General features: G+C 39.6%; 1 protein-coding gene across 4 annotated transcripts in view; it reads left to right on the plus strand.

Moving 5' to 3' along the window:
* The window catches only part of LOC127450427 (ADAMTS-like protein 1), a 292344-nt gene that overhangs the window by 163700 nt on the left and 105986 nt on the right, over positions 1 to 22658 (plus strand). The window contains exon 1 of one of the 4 annotated variants that reach the window (XM_051714548.1): positions 17885 to 18254. The exons of the other annotated variants lie outside the window; for them this stretch is intronic. Coding sequence (XP_051570508.1) covers positions 18201 to 18254 — 54 coding nt within the window. The 5' untranslated portion in view covers positions 17885 to 18200. Of the gene's footprint in view, positions 1 to 17884; positions 18255 to 22658 lie in introns of those variants that run through there. 4 annotated transcript variants of the gene reach the window in all.

Consider the following 22658-nt stretch of genomic DNA (forward strand, 5'->3'; position numbering starts at 1 on the left):
GATCCTGACACATATGTTCTGTGTCTCTGTGTGAGCGCACGGCTTTTTGGTTGTTTTCCTTGCCATGTGCTCTTCTGTTTAGTCTGCGTTTCATGTTCAGAGCATGGTGTCTGGATCCTGACTCTTTGGTCTGATTCGGTCTTGTTTCTGAGTCGGGATCCGGACACTCGTGCTCCATGTCTTGTCTTTGTGAGCGCATGGCCTTGTGTTCGGTTTTGGTTCTCTTGCCATGCACACTTGTCTGGTCTTGTCTTTTGTTTGAGCACATGGCTAATGGTGGCTTCATTGCCATGTGTCCAATTGTCTTGTCATTGTTTTTGTTTGAGCACATGGTCAGTGATGGCTTCATTGCCATGTGCTCTTCCTGTCTGTTGTGTTTGGTGTGAGCACATTGTTCTTGTTTAGTTGTTTGCTATGTGCTCTCCTGTCTCTTATCCTGACCCCGCCCCTTGCTTCACCTGCCATCCTCGTTTTCATTCCTTTTTAACCCCATTGTGTTTTTTGCCTTGTGCCAGTTTGTTGTTGATGTTCCTGTGAATATTTCCCTGCCACTTGTCTGTTAGTCAGTTCCCGTTTCTCCCAGCCCTGTGTCTCCAGCACAGCCAGTCCTTTCTTTGCCTTCCCTGGACTGTTGAGTTTTCCCCTACATGGTAGTTTTTGTTTGTTTTGTTAATTTTTTTAGTTTAAATAAAGCCCATCCATTTCTCTGCATTTGAGTCATGTCTTTTCCTCAACCCTAACCTGACACAATGTCTACCGGTAGAAGTGAAGTGCGTGCCGATACAATCACTGTTAATAGCCATGATTTGTGTGTGAGTAGATGAAAATGATTAATAATACTTACATTCTTTGTAATTTAACGGAGCCTACATCCATATCCTGAACCACATTTTCCCATGTGTATAAAAAGAACATGTTCCATTTAACAAGGACGCACAAAATAATGTACACTGGAAGCCAAAAATTTGGAATAATGTACAGAATTTGCTCTAATGGAAAGAAATTGGTACTTTTATTACCAAAGTGGCATTCAGCTGATCACAATGTATAGTCTGGACATTAATAATGTGAAAAATTACTATTACAAATTGAAAAAAAACTACTTAAACTACTTCAAATATTTCTCATCAAAAAATCTTCCATGTGCAGCAATGACAGCTTTGCATTTCCTTGGTATTCTAGCTGTCAGTTTGTCCAGATACTCAAGTGACATTTAACCCCATGCTTCCTGTAACACTTGCCATAGATGTGGCTGTCTTGTCGGGCACTTCTCACGCACCTTACGGTCTAGCTGATCCCACAAAAGCTTAATGGGATTAAGATCCATAACACTTTTTTCCAATTATGTGTTGTCTAATGCCTGTGTTTCTTTGCCCACTCTAACCTTTTCTTTTTGATTTTCTGTTTCAAAAGTGGCTTTTTCTTTGCAATTCTTCCCATAAGGCCTGCACCCCTGAGCCTTCTCTTTACTGTTGTACATGAATCTGAAGTTGAGCGGGTAGAATTCAATGAAGATGTCAGCTGAGGACATGTGAGGCATCTATTTCTCAAACTAGAGACTCTGATGTACTTATCCTCTTGTTTAGTTGTACATCTGGCCTTCCACATCTCTTTCTGTCCTTGTTAGAGCTAGTTGTCCTTTGCCTTTGAAGACTGTAGTGTACACCTTTGTATGGAATTTTCAGTTTTTTAGCAATTTCAAGCATTGTATAGCCTTCATTCCTCAAGACAATTATTGACTGACGAGTTTCTAGAGAAAACTGTTTATTTTTTGCCATTTATGACCTAATATTGACCTTAAGACATGCCAGTCTATTGCATACTGTGGCAACTCTAAAACAAACACAAAGACAATGTTAAGCTTCATTTAATGAACCAAATAGCTTTCAACTGTGTTTGATATAGTGGAAAGTGATTTTCTAATACCAAATTAGCAATTTAGCATGATTACTCAAGCATAAGGTGTTGGAGTGATGGCTGTTGGTAATGGGGCCTGTCTAGATTTGATCAAAAGTAATTTTTTTAAATAGTCATAGTGCTGTTTTTTACATCAGTAATGTCCTGACTATACTTTGTGATCAGTTGAATGCCACTTTGGTGAATTAAAGTACCAATTTACCCCCGAAACAGCAAAATCTGTACATTATTCCAAACTTTTGGCCACCAGTGTATATCTATATTTTTATTCTTCCAATTCATTGCATGCAGTCCATTTACACTACCAACTTTTTATGAATGTTCTGTCTTTGTTTATATCGCTGGTGCTTGAATTTCGCCAAACCCACTTGCGCCTAGACTTAGCGCATGCTTGCACGAAAATACCAACACTTCATGGTCATGCCCATTGACTTTGCGCTTATGACTTATGGCATTGAGTTGCACTTAATGCTTGCACTCTTAAAAGCCCCATTTCTTCAGGAGCAATAAGATAGGTGTGGGCGAGAAACAGACTGTTATTTAAGTTCTTTTTACTATAGATCTCAACTTTAACTTTCGCATTCTTCATCTTTTTTGTTTGGCGATTCACATCCTTTGTGCATATCACCACCTACTGGTCAGGGAAGGAATTTGTAGTAAAAATTTACTTAAATATTGATCTGTTCCTTTACCAATTTTGTATATTGATGAGCCATATTTATTTCAGTGTTTTAAAGGCTTTTTTGTTGACTTTTGTACAATAACATAATAATGAAAATGTTGGTGCTGGAGTGGCCCCACTTGATGTCCAATGTAAAATCTGGGTCCTAATACAAAAACCATTTGAGAAGCACTGGACTAATGTTTAAAGATCACACCACAGCAAGTTTTTTGGCATTACATGATTACATATTGATTTTACCTACTTAGAATTAGATTTTCATCAAAGTAAGCAATAAGTAATCAGTAATTACATTAGGTGACCTAAACATTTTAATCTAAAAGATTACGTTATGGATTACAATTTTAGAGCAATACCAGATTACATTTCAGAAGTAATCTTCCCAACACTGATTACAACTTAATCAGCTGCATATCTCGGACAGCATAGTTGAATCTCTCTTGCATACGTTCTTATGGTATGTCTTACAGCATCAAGCCAATCTCATGAGGAGTGAACACATTAAAATATGTGGTTTGTTGGAGATGTTGCGTCTTTAAAATACTTTTTTTTCATCTTCTCCACCACCAGCCCTGTCTATTCTTATTAACTGTTGGTCAAGCTTTTGATGACATTATACAGAGTGATTATTCTCAGCCGAAATGTGATTATTCTCAGCCAAAATGTGCTCATCCTTGCCTGGCCAAACCAGATTATTTTTTTAAAAAAAATTCATTTAGAGCAGGCATGTACCTTCTTCTCTACAGTTTTATTCTAGTGGCTTTTGAGACATTGCTTTTAATGTGTGATTTTGTTTACCTGGCTATATCATCTTTATTGTTTAGTGCCTCCTCCTGGCTTGTAAATTGTATAGATGGAATGGAATGGAATTACTGCATCACTCTTTTGATTACATCAAGGTGTTTCATCAGTAAAAAATGGATATGTAATCTTTTTCGCATTTTTTTTTTTTTTTTTTTTTTTTTTTGTGCATGCAGTATTTCAAGCATCTTATCCTTGTCTGGGGGCTTGTTTGCATGAACATGAACTAAAGTGTATTCCAAAACCAGAATCCATCCAGTACAGCTCATAGGGAAACCCGGGCATGACCCAGCCAGTCTATAGCACTTAATTTGACAATGCTGGGCAAGTATGAATAGCTCTAATCTGCCAAAATTTAAAAAGTCTGGTAATAGTGTTTACCAGAATTGCATATGTGTAATTTATATTACAGCATACAACTTGCATAGAATTTATTGACAGAATTTCTGATATGAAAAAGAGTAATTCACATTCAGAACTTTGGTGGCCTGTATTCTTAATTAGAGACAGGAAGATTAGTCTACAAGAGGTGCCAATCACAATGCTCATTTCCTCTTCATGCTCTGTGTTTCACTCTTTAGCCATCCAAGCGTTTATTTTAATTTGGCATATGCACAAGTATGCGAATGCCCTGTGGACTACAGATGGAGTTTGCGTATGCTTGGAATGAATGGGTTTGTTATCCATCTCTGTACTGTGATTAGAGTTACCATCTATTCGTTTTTGGGTCCAGCCACATTTCTTTCAGCCTTAATTTGATAGAAATTACAGTATGTGGCTTCCGATTTGAAGTTTTCTTTGGAAAAAGTTTTCATTTAAAATGTAGATGGTAATGTGTTGCAAGGGAAATTTGGTAATATAGTTGTCTCTTCATCACTGATGTGAACATATCAAAGTGTCCCTTTAGGATTTCTATATGGGGTTAGACCTTTCAAACAAGGCATAAACTCATCTAACAAATTCTGTCGACAATTAAATAACTAAATTTGTTGTCTGTGATATGTATTGGTGTCTATGCATTGTGGCTTTAATGTGCAATGTAAATACATCTTAAAAAGCAAAGGGGCGAATTCACACAAAAGTTGTGACGTCAGTTTTGAAAGCAGCACTTATCTAAACATGATGAGGTAAAACCATCCAAAAACTTTGAAACCAGCAAACTTTGACTTCTTAGACACTGGTATTGTATCCATTAAGACTTATGGATTGATAAAGATTGATTGAGATAAGACTGCAATCGCAATATTTTTCTTGCGCAATTACTAAACCTTGAAAGCTTAATAAATAGACTGCTCTCAGCGATTCAGTCAGCATTGAGTAAGCATGATTAAATATGATTGTAAATTGTGTATAAAAATAATAATAATAAAATAATTGTATTTAGAAACTCAGTGATAATTGTAGTTAGAACCTTCAAAGGATCTAGTGGATGGCATCTCTAAGGGTCCTGCCTGCAGGGTAAACAATAGTTCAACTACAAAATGTGCAGCAATATGGAACAAAGCCCATTGCTCTACTGTTTCTGCTGATGCAGTGGAGTCCACTGCATGAAACTTGACATAAAACTTGACACAATTGTTCCTTGTGTGACTTGGTGGAATTCTGCTCAAAAGATAATACCTTGCACCTCAGATTTGGAAGGTGATGGACTATGAGTAAGCAGTAAGTGTTACAAGTGTTTTTAGATGAAAGCTTTGACCTAGGCAACGTCTGTAACATCTCAGTCCATGGATCAAGCATCTAGTAGCCAGAGGGCGCCATCACCTGAATATTAACCTGGTTTTGAACTGCATCTCCTGGCATCCTTTGCTTCTGCCATCTTGCCCACACCTGTTTCCAGTTACCTCATCAGCCTCTTGTGTATTTATACTCTGTTCATTCTCTACCTCAGTGTGAAGTATTGCCAGTTTATCTGCCTTTCCGAGCATTATCCATGTCATTTGTTTGCTTCATGTGTTTTGACCATTTTGCCTGTTTTTGGGTTTACGATTTTGGATTACTGTTTGGAACCCATTGCAAACCCATGCCTGGATATTGACCACAATCTTTGCTTATTGTTTGGACTGTTTGTTTATTTCATCTGGCTCTTTTAATAAACTTCTGCGAATGAATTCAACAACGCCTCTCGCTTCTGCTGCGAATACTTCGCCTGGCCCGAATCCAGCGGAAGTTTCTCAGCTCCAAGCGAATGTCACTTATTACTAACAGGATTCCAAACTCAGCTGATGACTCTATGAGCTGCCAACGACCATCTTACTCAGTATATTCGTTCATTTCCTCCTCCCAGATCTGAACTGGTAAGATTTGCCAATAAATGATCAACATTTGATGGCTCTGCTGAGAAATGCAAGTGATTTTTGCGACAATGTTTCATTTACTTTTCACAACAACCAGAAGCATTCACACAAGATAAAACTAAATCAGCCTTTGCTATGACGCTGCTTACCGGAAAAGCATTAGACTGGGCAACGGACGCCTAGGACAGTGACGAGCAAATTCGAAACGTATTCTTATATTTTGCACAGCAGATCAATGACGTTTTTGAATATCCTTCAGGGGGATGGGATATTTCTGTTCAACTGCTGCACTTACACCAGGGCAATCAATCGGCAGCAGACTATGCAGTACAATTTTGTACACTAGCAGCTCAGAGTGGGTGGAATGATATTGCTCTCAAACCTGTTTTTCGTGAAGGACTGAATCCTATGTTGCAAGCTGAACTCGCTTGTATAGATGAATCCCTTAGTTTGTCTCAATTCATTACACTGGATCAAGATTGATAATTTAATGCATACATACCCACACTCTAAAGCCCAGATTAATTTGCCTTCTTCTTCTGAGCCCCATACTCATCCATCAGGTGAATCATGTGAAGCCATGCAGATCGGTCATGCAAGAGTATCACCAGAGGAGCATCATCGATGCCTTCAGAATCAGCTTTGCTTTTACTGCAGACATCCTGGACATCGCCGCAATGTCTGCCCCAATAAACCAAGTGCTGGAAATTCACAAGCTTCTAAAGTGAGTGTGGCAATCAGTGTCTCATTCTGTGCTAATCAGTCTCACTGTGTTACAGCGCTAGTTGACTCAGGAGCTGCAGTAAATCTCATACATTATGAACTGATTAAGGAGCTTAACATACCCACTGTGCCATGTACCCCACCTATAAACATTATGTCCGTTGACAATGGACCTATTGGCCATGGCCAGTTCACCCATCACACGGTTCCCCTGAAATTTCAGGTAGGACTATTTCATGTTGAAAAATTGACTCTGAATGTTATTTCCTTACTCCACCACTCCGTTATCCTAGGATACCCATGGCTATCTATGTATGACCCGCAAATGTCCTGGAAACAGGCCGAACTCCTCCATTGGTCCCCCTACTGCTATGTTTATTGTCTCAAGGACACAGTTAAGTTAACCTGTCTCACTACATGCATTGAAAGTCCCATGCTTAAGACCATGACTAACGTTCCCATTGAAAACACTGATCTCCTTGAAGTTTTCAGTTAAGAAAAAGCCACCCAGCAACCACCGCTCCAACCCTGGGATTATGCTATTGATCTACTGCCCAAGGTCTATTCATTATCCATCCCAGATACGCAAGCCATGGAAGAATACATTGCAGAGGTACTGGCATCTGGTTTCATCCATCCATCAACATCCCCTGCTGCTGCTGTATTTGTCTTTGTAGAAAAGAAAGATGGCGGACTCAGGCCTTGTATTGATTATCGAGCTCTCAATGCTGTGACTGTGAAGTACCACCATCCCCTTCCTTTAGTCCCATCAGCTCTCGAACATCTACAAGAGGCTAAGATTTTCACTAAATTAGATTTGAGTGCCTATAATCTAATCAGGATCAGAGAAGGTGATGAGTGGAAGATGGCCTTCCTCACCACTAGGGGGCACTATGTGTATCTTGTTATGCCCTATGGACTAGCTAATGCCCCATCTGTGTTCCAATCTTTCAGCAATGAAATCTTAAGAGATCTGCTCAACCAATATGTCATTGTCTACATTGACAATATTCTCATTTATTCACAGTCCAAGGAAGAACATGTACACCATGTCAGAACAGTGCTTACCCATCTGCTCAATCATCAGTTATTCGTTAAGGCAGAGAAGTGTGAATTCCACACCACCAACACTACATTCCTTGGATACAACATTAGCCACCTGGGAGTTGAGATGGACCAAACTACGGTAAAGGCAGTCACAGATTGGCCAGCTCCCACAACTGTCAAAGAGCTCCAGAGATTTTTAGGCTTTGCAAATTTCTACAGACGATTTATCAGAAATTACAGCACCATTGCAGCACCTGTCACTTCCTTACTTAAATGAAAACCCAAGAAAATAGCATGGACGCAGCAGCTCAAGCAGCCTTTGACAAACTCAAAACCAGTTTTACTACAGCTCCCATTCTCAAACACCCAGAACCACACCTTCCATTCGTTGTTGAAGTAGATGCCTCAGTCTGTGGCATCGGAGCAGTTCTATCCCAAAGACATGGAACCCCAGGCAAACTTCACCCCTGTGCTTTCATTTCCAGAAAACTTTCCCCTGCTGAGTCAAATTATCACATTGGTAACAAGGAACTTATCTATCAAGGCCCAACTAGAGGAGTGGAGACACTGGTTGGAGGGAGCTTAACACCCGTTTCAGGTGATAACCGATCACAAGAATCTAGAGTACATCAAATGTGCAAAACGACTCAATCCATGACAGGCCCGGTGGGTGCTTTTCTTCACATGCTTTAATTTCACGATGACCTTTCACCCAGGTAGTAAAAACAGCAAAGCAGATGTTTTATCAAGAATGTTTGACTCCATTGATTCATCACTAAAACCAGAACCTATTCTACCTCCATCGGTGACCATTGCCCCAATCCGTTGGGACATCATGGAGGAAATTCAGCGTGTCCAATGGGTGCATACTTCCTTAGGCTCAGGTCATCCAGGCATACAAAGAACAATTACGCTGGTAAGGAACTCCTTTTGGTGGCCAGCTCTTAATGCTGTTGTCACTACTCATGTCAATGCATGTCATGTCTGTGCCCAGTCTGTAACCCCAAGGCAACTTCCTGCAGGTCTGCTTGAACTTTTACCCATCCCACAATGACCATGGTCCCATATTGCAATCGACTTCATCACTGATCTTCCAAACTCTAATGGTTTCACTGCCATCATGGTCATAATTGAGAGACTCTCTAAATCATGTCGCATGATTCCTCTAAAGGGTCTACTGACTGACATGGAGGCTGCCGAAGTCCTGTTTAATCAGGTCTTCAGGATCTATAGACTCCCTAAGGACATAGATCTGGGTCCACAATTCACATACAGAGTTTGGCGAGCCTTCTGCAACCATCTCAATATCAATGTGAGTCTAACATCAGGTTATCATCCATAGGTCAATGGTCAAGTTGAAAGGTTGAATCAAGAATTTGGATGTTTTCTCCACTCTTATTGGAGTCGAGAACAACGTTGTTGGAGTACGTTCTTCCATGGTCCGAATATGCACAGAATTTCTTGATTCATTCCTCCACAGGATTAACCCCCTTGCAGTGTGTACTAGGTTATCAATTGCCACTGTTTCCTTGGTCTGGGGAGCCCTCTGAGGTACCTGCAGTGGACGATTGGATCAGGAGGAGTGAAAGGGTGTGGGACAGTGCCCATGTTCGACTACAATGAGCTATTAGACTCCAGAAAATGCAAGCTGATCGAAGAAGACGCCAACACCCTGATTACCAACCAGGCCAACTGGTCTGGTTGTATACGAGGGAACTTTGTCTACGGCTACACAGCAGGAAGCTCAGTCCCAGGTACATAGGTCCTTTCAAGATTTTGAATCAAGTTAATCCTGTGACCTATAGACTGGAGCTTCCTGCTAACTACCACATCTCTCCTTCCATGTGTCCCTGCTAAAACCGGCTCACTCAGCATCTGGTCCTGAGACTATGGAGTATACACCTCCTCCACCTCTGGACATAGATAAATCTCCTGCCTATTTAGTCTGTGAAATCCTAGATTCTATAAGGAGAGGGAACCAGATGCACTACCTATTGGACTGGGAGGGATATGGCCCAGAGGAGAGATCATGGGTAGCCTCCAATGACATTCTGGATCCATCACTCAGTGATTTTCATTGCGATCATCCGGATCGTCCAGCACCTAGACCCAGAGGGCATCCCAGGAGAAGAACACCTGGATTTGTTCATGGGGGGATTCTGTAACATCTCAGTCCATGGATCATGCATCCAGTAGCCAGAGGGTGCCATCACCTGAATATTAACCTGGTTTAGAACTACATCTCCCAGCATCCTTTGCTTTTGCCATCTTCCCCACACCTGTTTCCCATTACTTCATCAGCCTCTTGTGTATTTATACTATGTTCATTCTCTACTTTAGTGTGAAGTATTGCCAGTTTACCGAGTGTTTTCCATGTCATTTGTTTGCTTCATGTGTTTTTACCATTCTACCTGTTTTTGGATTTACGATTTTGGATTACTGTTTGGAACCCATTGCATGTTGTTTGACCGATCTGTTTACTTGACCCATGCCTGGATATTGACCATGATCTTTGCCTATTATTTGGACTGTTTGTTTATTTCATCTTGCTTTTTTAATAAACTTCTGCGAATGGATTCAACTACACCTCTCGCCTCTGCGTTACAACGGCGTTGCTGTTGATTTTATGGTCCTTAATGTTCATAATGCTGCTATTGTTTTATGCACTTAAGTTGATGTCTCAGTGTTTTGAATTATAAACTTTGGTCATTGCTGTTAGATTTTGTTTATTTCATTTATGTAATATTTAATGCACTTTTTAAAAATGTCATAAGGAGCTCTTTTTGTGAGGCTCTTTTTGTTAGTAATAATGAAAAACACATTTTCTTCCTCTTTGTAGTTTTGTTAAAATTATTATCCTGCTCATGTAGGATGTGACATAAAACAGAATTAGGTTGAAAGTAATCCAAAGTAATCAGATTGTATTACACCAAAAATGTAATCTATGAGATTATGTTACTGATTGAATTTTTTATCATGTAATTTGTAATCAGTACCTGATTACAATTCACAAGTAATTCGCCCAGCACTGAAGATTGTTGATTGTAATATTCTATTTAAGAATGCTATAGCTTAAAATGTTGACTTGTTGTAGATCAAAATCTAAATCAAATGTTATTTTATAATGTTAAGTGTTGTTGAGAACTCCAGGGAGGAGACGGAGAGAAACAGAACCATCTACATGCCATTTACTTGTTTCCAGAGTACTAAAAACTAAATGCTTTATAATGATAACAATGTTATAAATCACAGTAAACAAAGTTTCAAGAGCCAAGGCTTTTTTACATAAAATTTGTCATCATAGAAAACATACAATGTCTCATCACCTGCCCATATCTTTTGATTGCCAAACTATTTTTTATGTCTGGCTTGTCAGAACCAAGTTGTTTGATGGCCAATTTGTCTTGAATTAGCCATAGAAAGGACACACTGTTACACACACGTTAATCAATTGTACACACCATGTTCACAATCTGTCACACTGCTGGCATGTACTAATACTAAAGTTGAAAACTTCGATTTGGCACTACGTGTGGGCAGATTAATTTCTGCTCCAACGTGTCTGAATGAGGGCTCGTTGCAGAACCATATGTGATCACAGATTTCCATTAAAAACTGAGGGGTATGTGAATTTCGGGATGGCAGAAGACTCTCTGCCTCACATCCTTGAATAACTATATCAAACACTGTGTAACGGATCTTTCAGCTACTTTACGACTTAGAAATAGGATCAAAACCTATATTAGGCCTGCTTTTAAATACATATGTCAGCATTTTAACACATTTACGGGCAAACAAGTTACATTATTGACAGTATAGAGTTCGGATCTATGTTTTCAAGTGGATGAATATTTAGCGGGGGCTCTTCCCTACCTGCCCATATAGACGAGCCGTGCCTGGGCTGAATATATATAGTCAAGTCAAGCCAAGTCATTTTTATTTATAGTGCTTTTGACAACACACATTGTTTCAAAGCAGCTTTACAGGAAATCATGCATTAACAAAAAATGTAACTGTAATATCTATAAACTCTTAGAGTGAACATTGTGTAGTTTGATTAAATATGATTGTAAATTGTGTATAAAAATTAAATAAATAAATAATTAAGTTATAATTGTATTTAGAACCCCTGTGAGCAAGCTGAAGGCAACTGTGGCAAGGAACACAAAACTCCATAAGATGATGGTTAATGGAGAAAAATAACCTTTGGAGAAACTAGGCTCACGGTGGGGGCCAGTTCCCCTCTGGCTAAATAACATGAATATAATGCCAATATTAGTTATTTGTGTGTAGTGCAAGTCATGGTTTTAAATTAGTAAATTAAGCGTTAAGGTCCAGTTTTAAAAAAAATATTTTTTATGAACTTTAAGATTGATGACTTATGTCTTTGAAGTCCATCCTGGATTAACTGCAGAAGTTCACATAGATGCATTGTCCTTTGTTAGTTGGATGATGAAGGCTTTTGTTGGCAATTTAATGATGTCTGTTTATTCCATTTCAAGAGTGTAGTCCAACAATAGACAAAGGTGATGCAGGCAGAGATCTGTGAGGTGCATCGCAGTTCAAACTGCAGGTCATTTAGTTGAGGTTCGGTGGGGTCCATCCTAAGTCCAAGGTTCAGGCAGTGGCATATGAAGTGTCCGATGTCTTACAGTTGGAGTTGGCATCAGTTCATCCTCTGAAGTCAAAAGACCAAAGTAATGTCTTGCTAGCACCGGCTGTAGTTTGTCATCATCACTCAGCGACACATAACAGTGGAGTCCGACACCAAGCAGGAACGGAGCTGGATCTGGCCAGCTCTGGTAACCTTGGGATGTGAACAAAACATGGAAACAAATAGAACAATATTATCTTAGATTTCATTCAGTTTTATGTTATATATCATGATAGATGTTTCTGGTTCCGGCAGACCTAACTAAACAGCCTAATTGTGAGTTGATGGATAATTTATGTGTATGCCTGGCTAAATAGATTAGTCTTTAGTCTAGATTTAAACTGAGTGAGTGTGTCTGCATTCTGAACAGTGTTAGGGAGACTGTTCCATAGTTTAGGGGCCAAATATAAAAAGTATCTACCTCCTTTTGTGGATTTTGATATTCTTGGAATTATTAACAAGCCAGAATTTGGTGATCGTAATGAACGTAACGGAATATAGCATGTCACAAGGTCACTTAAGTACTGCGGAGCTAGACCATTCAAATCTTTGTATGTAGTTAACCGAATTTTAAAATTAATAAGAAATTTAACAGGTAGCCAATGTAATGACGATAAAATGGGACTAATACAATCATATTTCTTGGTTCTGGCAGCTGCATTTTGAACCAATTGAAGTTTATTTATTGAACTTGCTGGACATCCTCCCAGTTACGCATTACAATAATCTAATCTTGAGGTCATGTGTCGTAACTTAGCAATATTTCTGAGCACTCCCATTACTGTTCCTTAAAGGGATGGTTCACCTACTAATGAAAATTTTGTCATCATCTACTCAACCTCATGTTGTTCCAAACTTGTATGACTTTCTTCCTTCCCTGGAACACCAAAGTATATGTTCAGCCACATGTTAGCCTCAGTCACCATTAGCGACACTCACTTGAAACCAGGCTTCACTTGTGTTTCAGATGAGAAGCATATTTAGCACTTATAAAGCAGCAAACTTGAGATGAATTTAATTCATTTTCCTTCAGCGTCCCAAAATTTAGCTTTAGTGTCTGCCAAAAAAATTTCAATGAAAGAAAAACCATGACTGTTAAAGTTTTGGAAAGCATTTTTATTATACGTCAATTTTTTTATTATTATTATTTGCTTAAAGAAGGAGAATTTTCAGATAACCTCTGGTGTAATATGTAAGTATTGTTTTACATTTTGCACAGGTAACTTTGATTGGGTCTCTATCCGATCACAGTGGAGATGCATTTGACTGCAAGGTGTAAATGCATTCCAGCTAAGGAATATCCAGATACTATTGGATATTAAAAAAGCATGTTAATGCAAGTTGAAAAAGGGGCTTTAGTGACAATACACGTACAATTATAACTTAATCTTTTTATTTCTCACACTTTTCAGTATCTCACACAAACTCAAATACTGCTTTTCAGCAACAAACTGATCACACACATAAACACACTGCTGCGTGCAACTCTCTCTCTCCCTCCGGCAGCCTGGATTGCCCTTTTTATCCCTCTCCACTCTCACTGCAAACACAAAACAGCTCCTAGAGGTGATTTCCCACAGGTGTCAGTCCTTACCGTTCTGTCTCTCCCGGCCTTGCTTTCTGCAAATGTCGCTCAGCCACACCCCATCACCACAATGACTTGCAGTCAGCGTCCTGCAACTCACAGTCTTGTTTTTCGTCATGCTGGTGCGCACTATACAGGACTGTAAGTGTATCAATTTCATGACCATTCATCCCCAACTTAGGCCATGTGTACACTGGTTTTAAGATGCGTTTCGGGTGATCCGATCACATATGTACAAGCGAGACACATCACCGTTACACCTGGTCATCTTTTTTGACCACTTGTTTTCAGATTTCAAGGAGAGAGTCTCTGATTTCATGAGGACATGCATAAATATTTACATCTGTGATTTACTGAATGATAATAAAGCACAAAAAAGTAAAAGAAGAGAGTGCTAAAATCCGCTGCAGAGTTTCTCTTAATTATTCGCAAACATGATGTTTAGAGCAGAATTCTGAGATATTTTAGTGCAGTATCTGTAATTGAGCTTCTAAATAAAAACAGCTAAAAATAATAAAGACAGCAGGAAAGGAGATGTGGTGATGTTTTATTTTATATTCTAATTATTGTTTTGTCTCCTGCTACCTAAACCTTGCTCTCCTTTTTTAACAAACATGAAAGAATGGCTCATGCTACTTTTGCTATTTGCCAAAGGAAAATTTTAAATCTGCATTATGTAACTTCTGGCCCTCTAGCAGTTGAAGCATAAAACTGCAAGTTACTTGTGGAGGAACATTGCTTTGTTAATTCGGTGAGTTGGGCTTCGATGCTGCTCTTCTGCATGAATCTGATGGTTTGAGGAGTACCAGTGTAACCATGGTTACAGGAGATCATCTTATCAGAGCGAATGTCACTCACGACAACCAAACTCGCCCCCTCTCCACAAAAAATAAATAAATAAATAACGAAAGGAAGAAAAAGACGAATATCCAAAAAAAATAATATGAGCAGGTATGTAGCATATCTTCCGCTGTTGTTTTGACTTATTGAAAACAGTTGTTTTAAAATAAATAGCATTACAAAAGTTAGACAACAAGGACATTAGGCATAACGATTGCTAGTCATATCAGATAAAATAAAATGGTTGAAACTATTATAAATTAGCTAGCAGGCAAATAGACCAAGGCAGCATACAAGTAAATTTATTTCTATTGTCCTTCCATGAAATTGAAAGCACTGCAGTTCCACAATCCATAATAAAATGCCCCATTAGAGTGGCTAACGCTATCTAATGAACTACCATGCTAAGAGAGCTACCTGCCTAACTATCGGTCCAATAAAATATCTTACCTGTCCGGCAAGAAAAACAAAATTTTTGGGTCGGTTATAAATCTTTTAAGAGTTGTCGCCACCTCTGAAAAGCCAGTCCGATGTTGTTAAGTGTTTTATTACGGGCTCTGCCACTTTCCCTTTTTGCTTGCAGACTCTTCTCGGTTCAAGATTTCTTTATTTTGAAAATGGGTGATTCCCCAGAGGGTTGCCTTTTTGAATGATCCATGGTCAATATCATTCATTTCAGCTTCAAACTACTACCACACCTATCACTGCACATATACAGTGCATCCGGAAAGTATTCACAGCGCTTCATTTTTTCCACATTTTGTTATGTTACAGCCTTATTCCAAAATGGATTAAATAAATTATTTTCCTCAAATTTCTACAAACAATACCCCATAATGACAACATGAAAGAAGTTTGTTTGAAATCTTTGCAAATGTATTAAAAATAAAAAACAAATAAAAAAAATACATATGTATTCACAGTCTTTGCCATGACACTCAAAATTGAGCTCAGGTGCATCCTGTTTCCACTGATCATCCTTGAGATGTTTCTACAACTTGACTGGAGTCCACCTGTGGTAAATTCAGTTGATTGGACATGATTTGGAAAGGCACACACCTGTCTATATAAGGTCCCACAGTTAACAGTGCATGTCAGAGCACAAACCAAGCCATGAAGTCCAAGGAATTGTCCGTAGACCTCCGAGACAGGATTGTATCGAGGCACAGATCTGGGGAAGGGTACAGAAAAATTTCTGCAGCATTGAAGGTCCCAATGAGCACAGTGGCCTCCATCATCCGTAAATGGAAGAAGTTTGGAACCACCAGGACTCTTCCTAGAGCTGGCCGCCCGGCCAGACTGAGAGGGGAGAAGGGACTTAGTCAGGGAGGTGACCAAGAACCCGATGGTCACTCTGACAGAGCTCCAGCGTTTCTCTGTGGAGAGAGAAGAACCTTCCAGAAGAACAACCATCTCTGCAGCACTCCACCAATCAGGCCTGTATGGTAGAGTGGCCAGACGGAAGCCACTCCTCAGTAAAAGGCACATGACAGCCCGCCTGGAGTTTGCCAAAAGGCACCTGAAGGACTCTCAGACCATGAGAAACAAAGATTGAGCTCTCTGGCCTGAATGGCAAGCGTCATGTCTGGAGGAAACCAGGCACCGCTCATCACCTGGCCAATATCATCCCTACAGTGAAGCATGGTGGTGGTAGCATCATGCTGTGGGGATGTTTTTCAGCAGCAGGAACTGGGAGACTAGTCAGGATCGAGGGAAAGATGTACAGAGACATCCTTGATGAAAACCTGCTCCAGAGCACTCTGGACCTCAGACTGGGGTGAAGGTTCATCTTCCAACAGGACAACGACACTAAGCACACAGCCAAGATAACAAAGGAGTGGCTATGGGACAACTCTGTGAATGTCCTTGAGTGGCCCAGCCAGAACCCAGACTTGAACCCAATTGAACATCTCTGGAGAGATCTGAAAATGGCTGTGCACCGACGCTCCCCATCCAACCTGATGGAGCTTGAGAGGTCCTGCAAAGAAGAATGGGAGAAACTGCCCAAAAATAGGTGTGCCAAGCTTGTAGCATCATACTCAAAAAGACTTGAGGCTGTAATTGGTGCCAAAGGTGCTTCAACAAAGTATTGAGCAAAGGCTGTGAATACTTATGTACATGTGATTTTTTTTTTCTTTTTTTTTTTCCGCTTTTTATTTTTAATAAATTTGCAAAGATTTCAAACAAACTTCTTTCACGTAGTCATTATGGGGTATTGTTTGTAGAATTTTGAGGAAAATAATGAATTTAATCCATTTTGGAATAAGGCTGTAACATAACAAAATGTGGAAAAAGTGAAGCGCTGTGAATACTTTCCGGATGCACTGTACATACACTGTAGCAGCTGGACCTTCTTTTCTTTATTTCCGGACATGACGTATACACTCATGGAGGAATGGCGGAAGTATGCAGTTTCCGCCAAATCCGTTCTGACAGCTCAAAAGTATAAATCATTATTATAGGCTAACCATAGTGAATTGAGGTAAGGTAAAAACATGGTTTGGAAGAGGGATTGTTGGTGTACTTGCTCATTAATTAAATGTTTCATTTCTACCAAAAAAATCTGACATAGTGTAGCTTTAAGAAAAATAGCTAAGAAAATAAAGACATCAGGTAGGGAGATGTGGGTGAAGTTTTATTTTATTTTAGAATTATTTTTTGTCTTCTGCTTCCTAATACTTTGCTCTCCTCTTGCACTGTCTCTATATTTCATTGGCTGTGGCTCATTGTCTGTCTCTCGCTCATCAGGACACACACCTGACAACAAGACATCTAGATATCAAGCTGTTTTGAAAACTGTAGTAGCATCTAGGACTCATCTCAGTCTGTCGCAGGAGTGCACACACAAAAAGACCGTTCGTCATGAGATCTGAGACTTCTCATTGCAGACCAGTCGGCAACTCAAAATATCAAAGGAGACGAGCTGGAGTCGTGTACATTAGGCTTAACTTAAGGGGTTTCTTGCAACTGGGCCCAAATATGTTGCCCTTGCTTGATGAGGCTGTTTCATTTTATTTGAATGGGTCACGCAATATGACCAGCTTGAATAGGAGTGAGAGAGAGAGAGAGAGAGAGCTTGTGGCAGTGCATCTGCATGTGCAATTTTTAATGATTTAGTCATCTACCAGATTTTTCCAAGGTGACTGTTGTTAGTGGGCAGCAAGACAGGCCAGAACTAAGATTAGCTGGAATGAGAAGCCAGAAGCCAGAAGCAGATAGAGACATTTGGGGAGGAGAAAAGAGAAAGAGATGAAAAAGAGAAGCAAGCATATGCAAGAACAGAGTTAGTAGTTGCATTAGGTAGAGATCGAGAGCACTGTGAAGGGCAAGAGGAAATTGAAGGAATAACAGCAGAGAGTGTGTGAATGTGTGAAACTGCAGCTGGAGCAGGTCGTGTGTTTGCTTTAGCATGCACGACTGGGGCCCCCTCTGATTGGTTGGCACGCTGGACTGGGGGGCTCTTGGGGCTCCAAAACCCCCTCTGATTGCTTTGGTTGAGGGACGAACGAAGAAGGAAATGTGTGAGAGCGAAGCATGGGCAACACAATCTACTGGACACCAAAAGTGAGACTCCACGCGCCAGGCTTACACTCGCACACGCTCTCACCTAAACTCAAACGCAAGCACTGGTGACTTTGCATCCCTTTAGGAGGCATGGACCAGTCCACTGCGGCTGCTGTTTTATTACTGGCTTCTCTCTTGCTCCTGGTACAGTGAAATCATTTCTTTTATTTTGTTTCTTCTTTCAATTCTATTTCTAGAAATTTTAGATGTACGTTTATAACATTGTTGCTTATTAGTTTTGTGCCTTTGTTTACATTATTTTACTTTGCTTATATTTTATTAGATTTGACTTTATATTTTTATATTTTAGTTTTAAATGTAGTGGAGTGTTTATAGCTTCATAGGCATGTAATTTTTCTGCATTATTAGAGAGATGAAATGCACTTTGGACATATTTATTGATAGTCTATCCATCTAAGCTAAAGACAATATTGTTGCTCAACACTTGGACATATTTTCTCCAAAAGACTGGTATTGTGATAGACTTATTTATGAAAACCCTCAAATGCATTGCTGTTTTGCTGGCATGGTTGGTTTATTTAAAGTGAAGTCTTTGGGGATCTGTTCCAAACTGTTAAAATGAGAAGGCACTAAATGAGATGTGAACAAATACAGTGTGGGGAACTGAGAGGCAGGCAAGAGCTTAAACAGATGTGAGGTAATCATATGACTTCCCAATTAAATAAAGTTCATTCCATGTATATTGATGTAACCCTGGGTCTGTGAAAGTGTGCATTGTGCTGGGCTCTGTAGGCTGTCAATGGGTGCTCTTTGAGCAAGCAGATATCTTAAATCAATTTCACAAGTCTGCTGAGTTTGTCCTTTTCAGACGCTGATGGTCCCATGGTATGGGGTTTCGCTCTTGCCCCCTTGAACTAAAATGATCACTTTAAATCCAGGGGTTGGAAATGGAAAATATTATACATGCCCGTAGAGGAAGCTCCCAGGGAAGAGGGGAGGAAAGGAAGAGGTTTGATGGTTTATAAGAGGGTTAATTTGGTATTTTACAGTCATAGTGAAAACAGCAGCTGATTGATGAAGGGATAAGTAAAGCAAAAAAGATCCAATCAGGTATCTAAGATTTAAAGTGGTCATATCACAAGGAATCAATCGTTGTGCTATAAAAGTATATGTTTAAACTGTTAGGGGCCATTCAGAGGGAACGCTTTCTAGCGTAAAAAAAAAAAAAGCTAGATGCAGTGCAATGAATGGAACAGAAAGCAGGTGTTTTTTAAAGTTGAAGTTCTTTTAACTTGACACTGCATCTAAAAACATGGCTTTCCTGCGTAAGATGTTGAAAAAAAGTGAGATGTGGCGCAACTGTCAAATACATCCGTCTAGCGCATGTTTACATAGAAAAAGAATCAAAAGACAGCCCAGATGGATGTAATGTGTTTTGAGTGAACAGCCCTTAACACAGTAACTTTCTGAACTCAAAACTTCCTCTCCAGTTGAAAAAACTATATATATTACAAATATGCAACAAGAACATCTCGTTCTGCATTTCCTCAACTTACTGACATCTGACAGATAAATACATTGGAACACACAAACACATGACCGCCCACAATGACGCATCAATGTCTATTCCATGTTCAAATACTTGTTACACCCAGTCAGGACATATGGAGGATGTAGTATATATACTGTTATTCCTAATGCCAGAAATAATGATAAGAGGAAAATGTGGGAAAGTCTGTCAAAACTTGTGCTGTTTCTGTGTGTAGCATCTGCCACTCTGAAGGATCCCAACATGTCTTAGCAGCCCAAAGAGCTGTTGCTCATTTCACATGTGGAGAGAGCTTTTACATAGAAGTTGTTAAGGCACAGCAGCAAAAAAAAAAAAACAACAAAAAAAAAACAGCCTGCTTAATTCTCAAGGCTCGGTTAAATGTACTTTTCCATGGCAAAATTTCTGGGCGAAATACAGTCATCAGTGGGAATCTGCAAGATCAGGAATTTCACCTGATGGACCTCTGGTGGTGACGAAATTTCCCTATACAAATTTTGTGTGGGGTTCAAGTTTGATGAACTGTTGGATGCAAAATCATTGCTTTGACCAATAGGAAGTTGCTTAGTTTGGAAGTGGCCTCTGTGTGGGCCGTGCTTTGTACATAGATACACTAAATAAACAATGGATGAGGAAATAATTTTCACACTCGCTTCTCATCCGCCCATGCCTTCTTAGCCTGTGGTCATATGGGTGGAAATTCATCATAAAAAAAATTAATTATGACGGTTTTTGCTGCAAAAAAAGTATGATATGACCCTTTAATTTTTTAAGCAGATACTATGTTACCCTGGTGCAAATCAACGTAGATGCCATTTACACCCCAGTGCAAATAGTGACAAATAATATTTGCACCTCAACCCTGGTACAAATAATGGTAGATGCTGTTTGCACCCCAGTGCAGATAGTGGCAGATACTATTTGCACCCTTAATTAAATACTAACAGTATAGGGGGCATCACTGCGGCATGTTTATTGTGTTTATTTAGAGTCCCACAGAAACACTACACCAGCCTCTACCCCTAAACCTAACCCTAACCTTCCTTTACAAAAATTAACCATGGTTTTACTACAGTAACCATAGTATCACCATGGTATTTTGTAGTAAAATCATAGTAACCACAAAATGAAACATGGTTATTTTATAAACACCACATTACTGGTGTAACAGCATTGTTAAATTAATAAAATCTATGTTTTCCTCCCAAAAACATGGTTACTACAATATTACTATAGTGAAACTACCTTTATATTCATTTGTATGTATTATTATGAGTAGTATTAAAGAAAATATTAAGAGAGGAGACAGAATTGGAAAAAGATTTTGACAAACGCGGAATCGAATACAGGTCAAAAAGGCACAGTCTCACCGGCGTTATGCCCCATGCCGCTGAAGCAATACTCACAATGCAGATTGTCCTACATTTCTGTTTCCAAAGACTATTGGGGTGCAAATAGCTGCACTGTGTGGCAGGTGTTGCTTACACCTGGGTGCAAATAGTCACTCCAAATTGTGTATGCATTTTTATTGTGGGGCCCACTGATTGGTCCCTCCCTTTTCTTTCAATATTTTTGTGAAAAGGAACCTAGGAATTGCTGCTTTTTACACTTGAGACGACTGCCACAAGACCTCAGTGCAGCCTTCAATTGCCCTCCGTTAAATTTGTCAAGTGAATAGGCATTCTATAATTGAGTGCAAACACACCAATTGCTTTTCACAGGAAACTAGGTAACTGTTGGATGGGAAACTAAAATCAGGAGCAAGGTTTATTTATTCAGATTTGGTGCAGCCAACTTTTTGTAGAAGGTTCTTTGCTAATATGTTTTTTTTTCAATGGTCCATCAACTGTGTTTAGATCTCAGCATGCCCATTCCCCTCAGTTATATTTTAGAATTGCAAATGTGTAGGCTGTTTATAGCATACCTTCTTTGATAATTTGGAACTTAAGATGAATAATGAGCCATTTTGCTACTGGGCCCAAAGAAAATAATCCAGCAGTTTCATTAGCTTCATCTTCTTTCTTCACCAGAGCCATTTTTCATCCTTAACTAAACGAGATGCCAAGTTGTTGGGATAATGTCAAAAAATTTAGTGCGAAAAGTTGTTTTTCAGAGAAAATAGTCATGCCCTGCAGTTTTTTGCATGGTGCCTCTTTTTTGCTCACTAGCTGTTGAAAAACATTTCCCAGTTCAGTGGCCACTATGCGCTTCAGAGCAGGTGTTCGATACAGGAGTTCTCCATTACTAAATCCCATGAATGCCATCTGAAGGTTTCATGAAAATTAGGGGATTTGAAAGGACCCCACCAGTCTTACTGCCCGCATGGGGCTCAAATGAATATTGAAAAGACAGGTGCTTTAAACACATTCCCTTTTGTCTTTCACAGACTTGAATGGTCCCCATCTGTGATGAGTGGTGGTGGCGTAGTGGGCTAAAGCACATAACTGGTAATCAGGTTGCTGGTTCAATTCCCACAGCCATCACCATTGTGTCCTTGAGCAAGGCACTTAACTCCAGGTTGCTCCAGGGGGATTGTCCCTGTAATAAGTGCACTGTAAGTCGCTTTGGATAAAAGCGTCTGCCAAATGCATAAATGTAAAATGTTGGCTTATGCTGCAATATCCATTATGCTTGCAAGGACTGGACACAATGGCTATGTTGGGTGACATTTGCAGATTACTGGACAACCATAATAGTACTACACTCCCAAATGAATCATACCAGACTCTTTATTTTATTGCTTTGTACTGCCCAAGCCCCAGCTGAGTTTGGCCATCAAGACTCTCTATTTTAAAGAGCTTTTTATAAGCCTGTAACAAACAAAAAAAGTTTGTCACCTAGGGTTGATGTTCATCAAACTCAGTGACCAGTTTGTCCTATTGGTCATTGAGAAACTAACAGACTTGGGGCAAATTCTATTCAAAAGTATCACCATGCCCTAATTCAGGGGTAGCCAACCATGCTCCTGGAGAGCTACCTTCCTGCAAAGTTCAGCTCAACCCTGCTCTGTAACACCTGTCTGTAATTTTCAAGTAATC

This window comes from Myxocyprinus asiaticus, chromosome 2 (assembly GCF_019703515.2).
Source record: "Myxocyprinus asiaticus isolate MX2 ecotype Aquarium Trade chromosome 2, UBuf_Myxa_2, whole genome shotgun sequence".
Classification (NCBI taxonomy): domain Eukaryota; kingdom Metazoa; phylum Chordata; class Actinopteri; order Cypriniformes; family Catostomidae; genus Myxocyprinus; species Myxocyprinus asiaticus.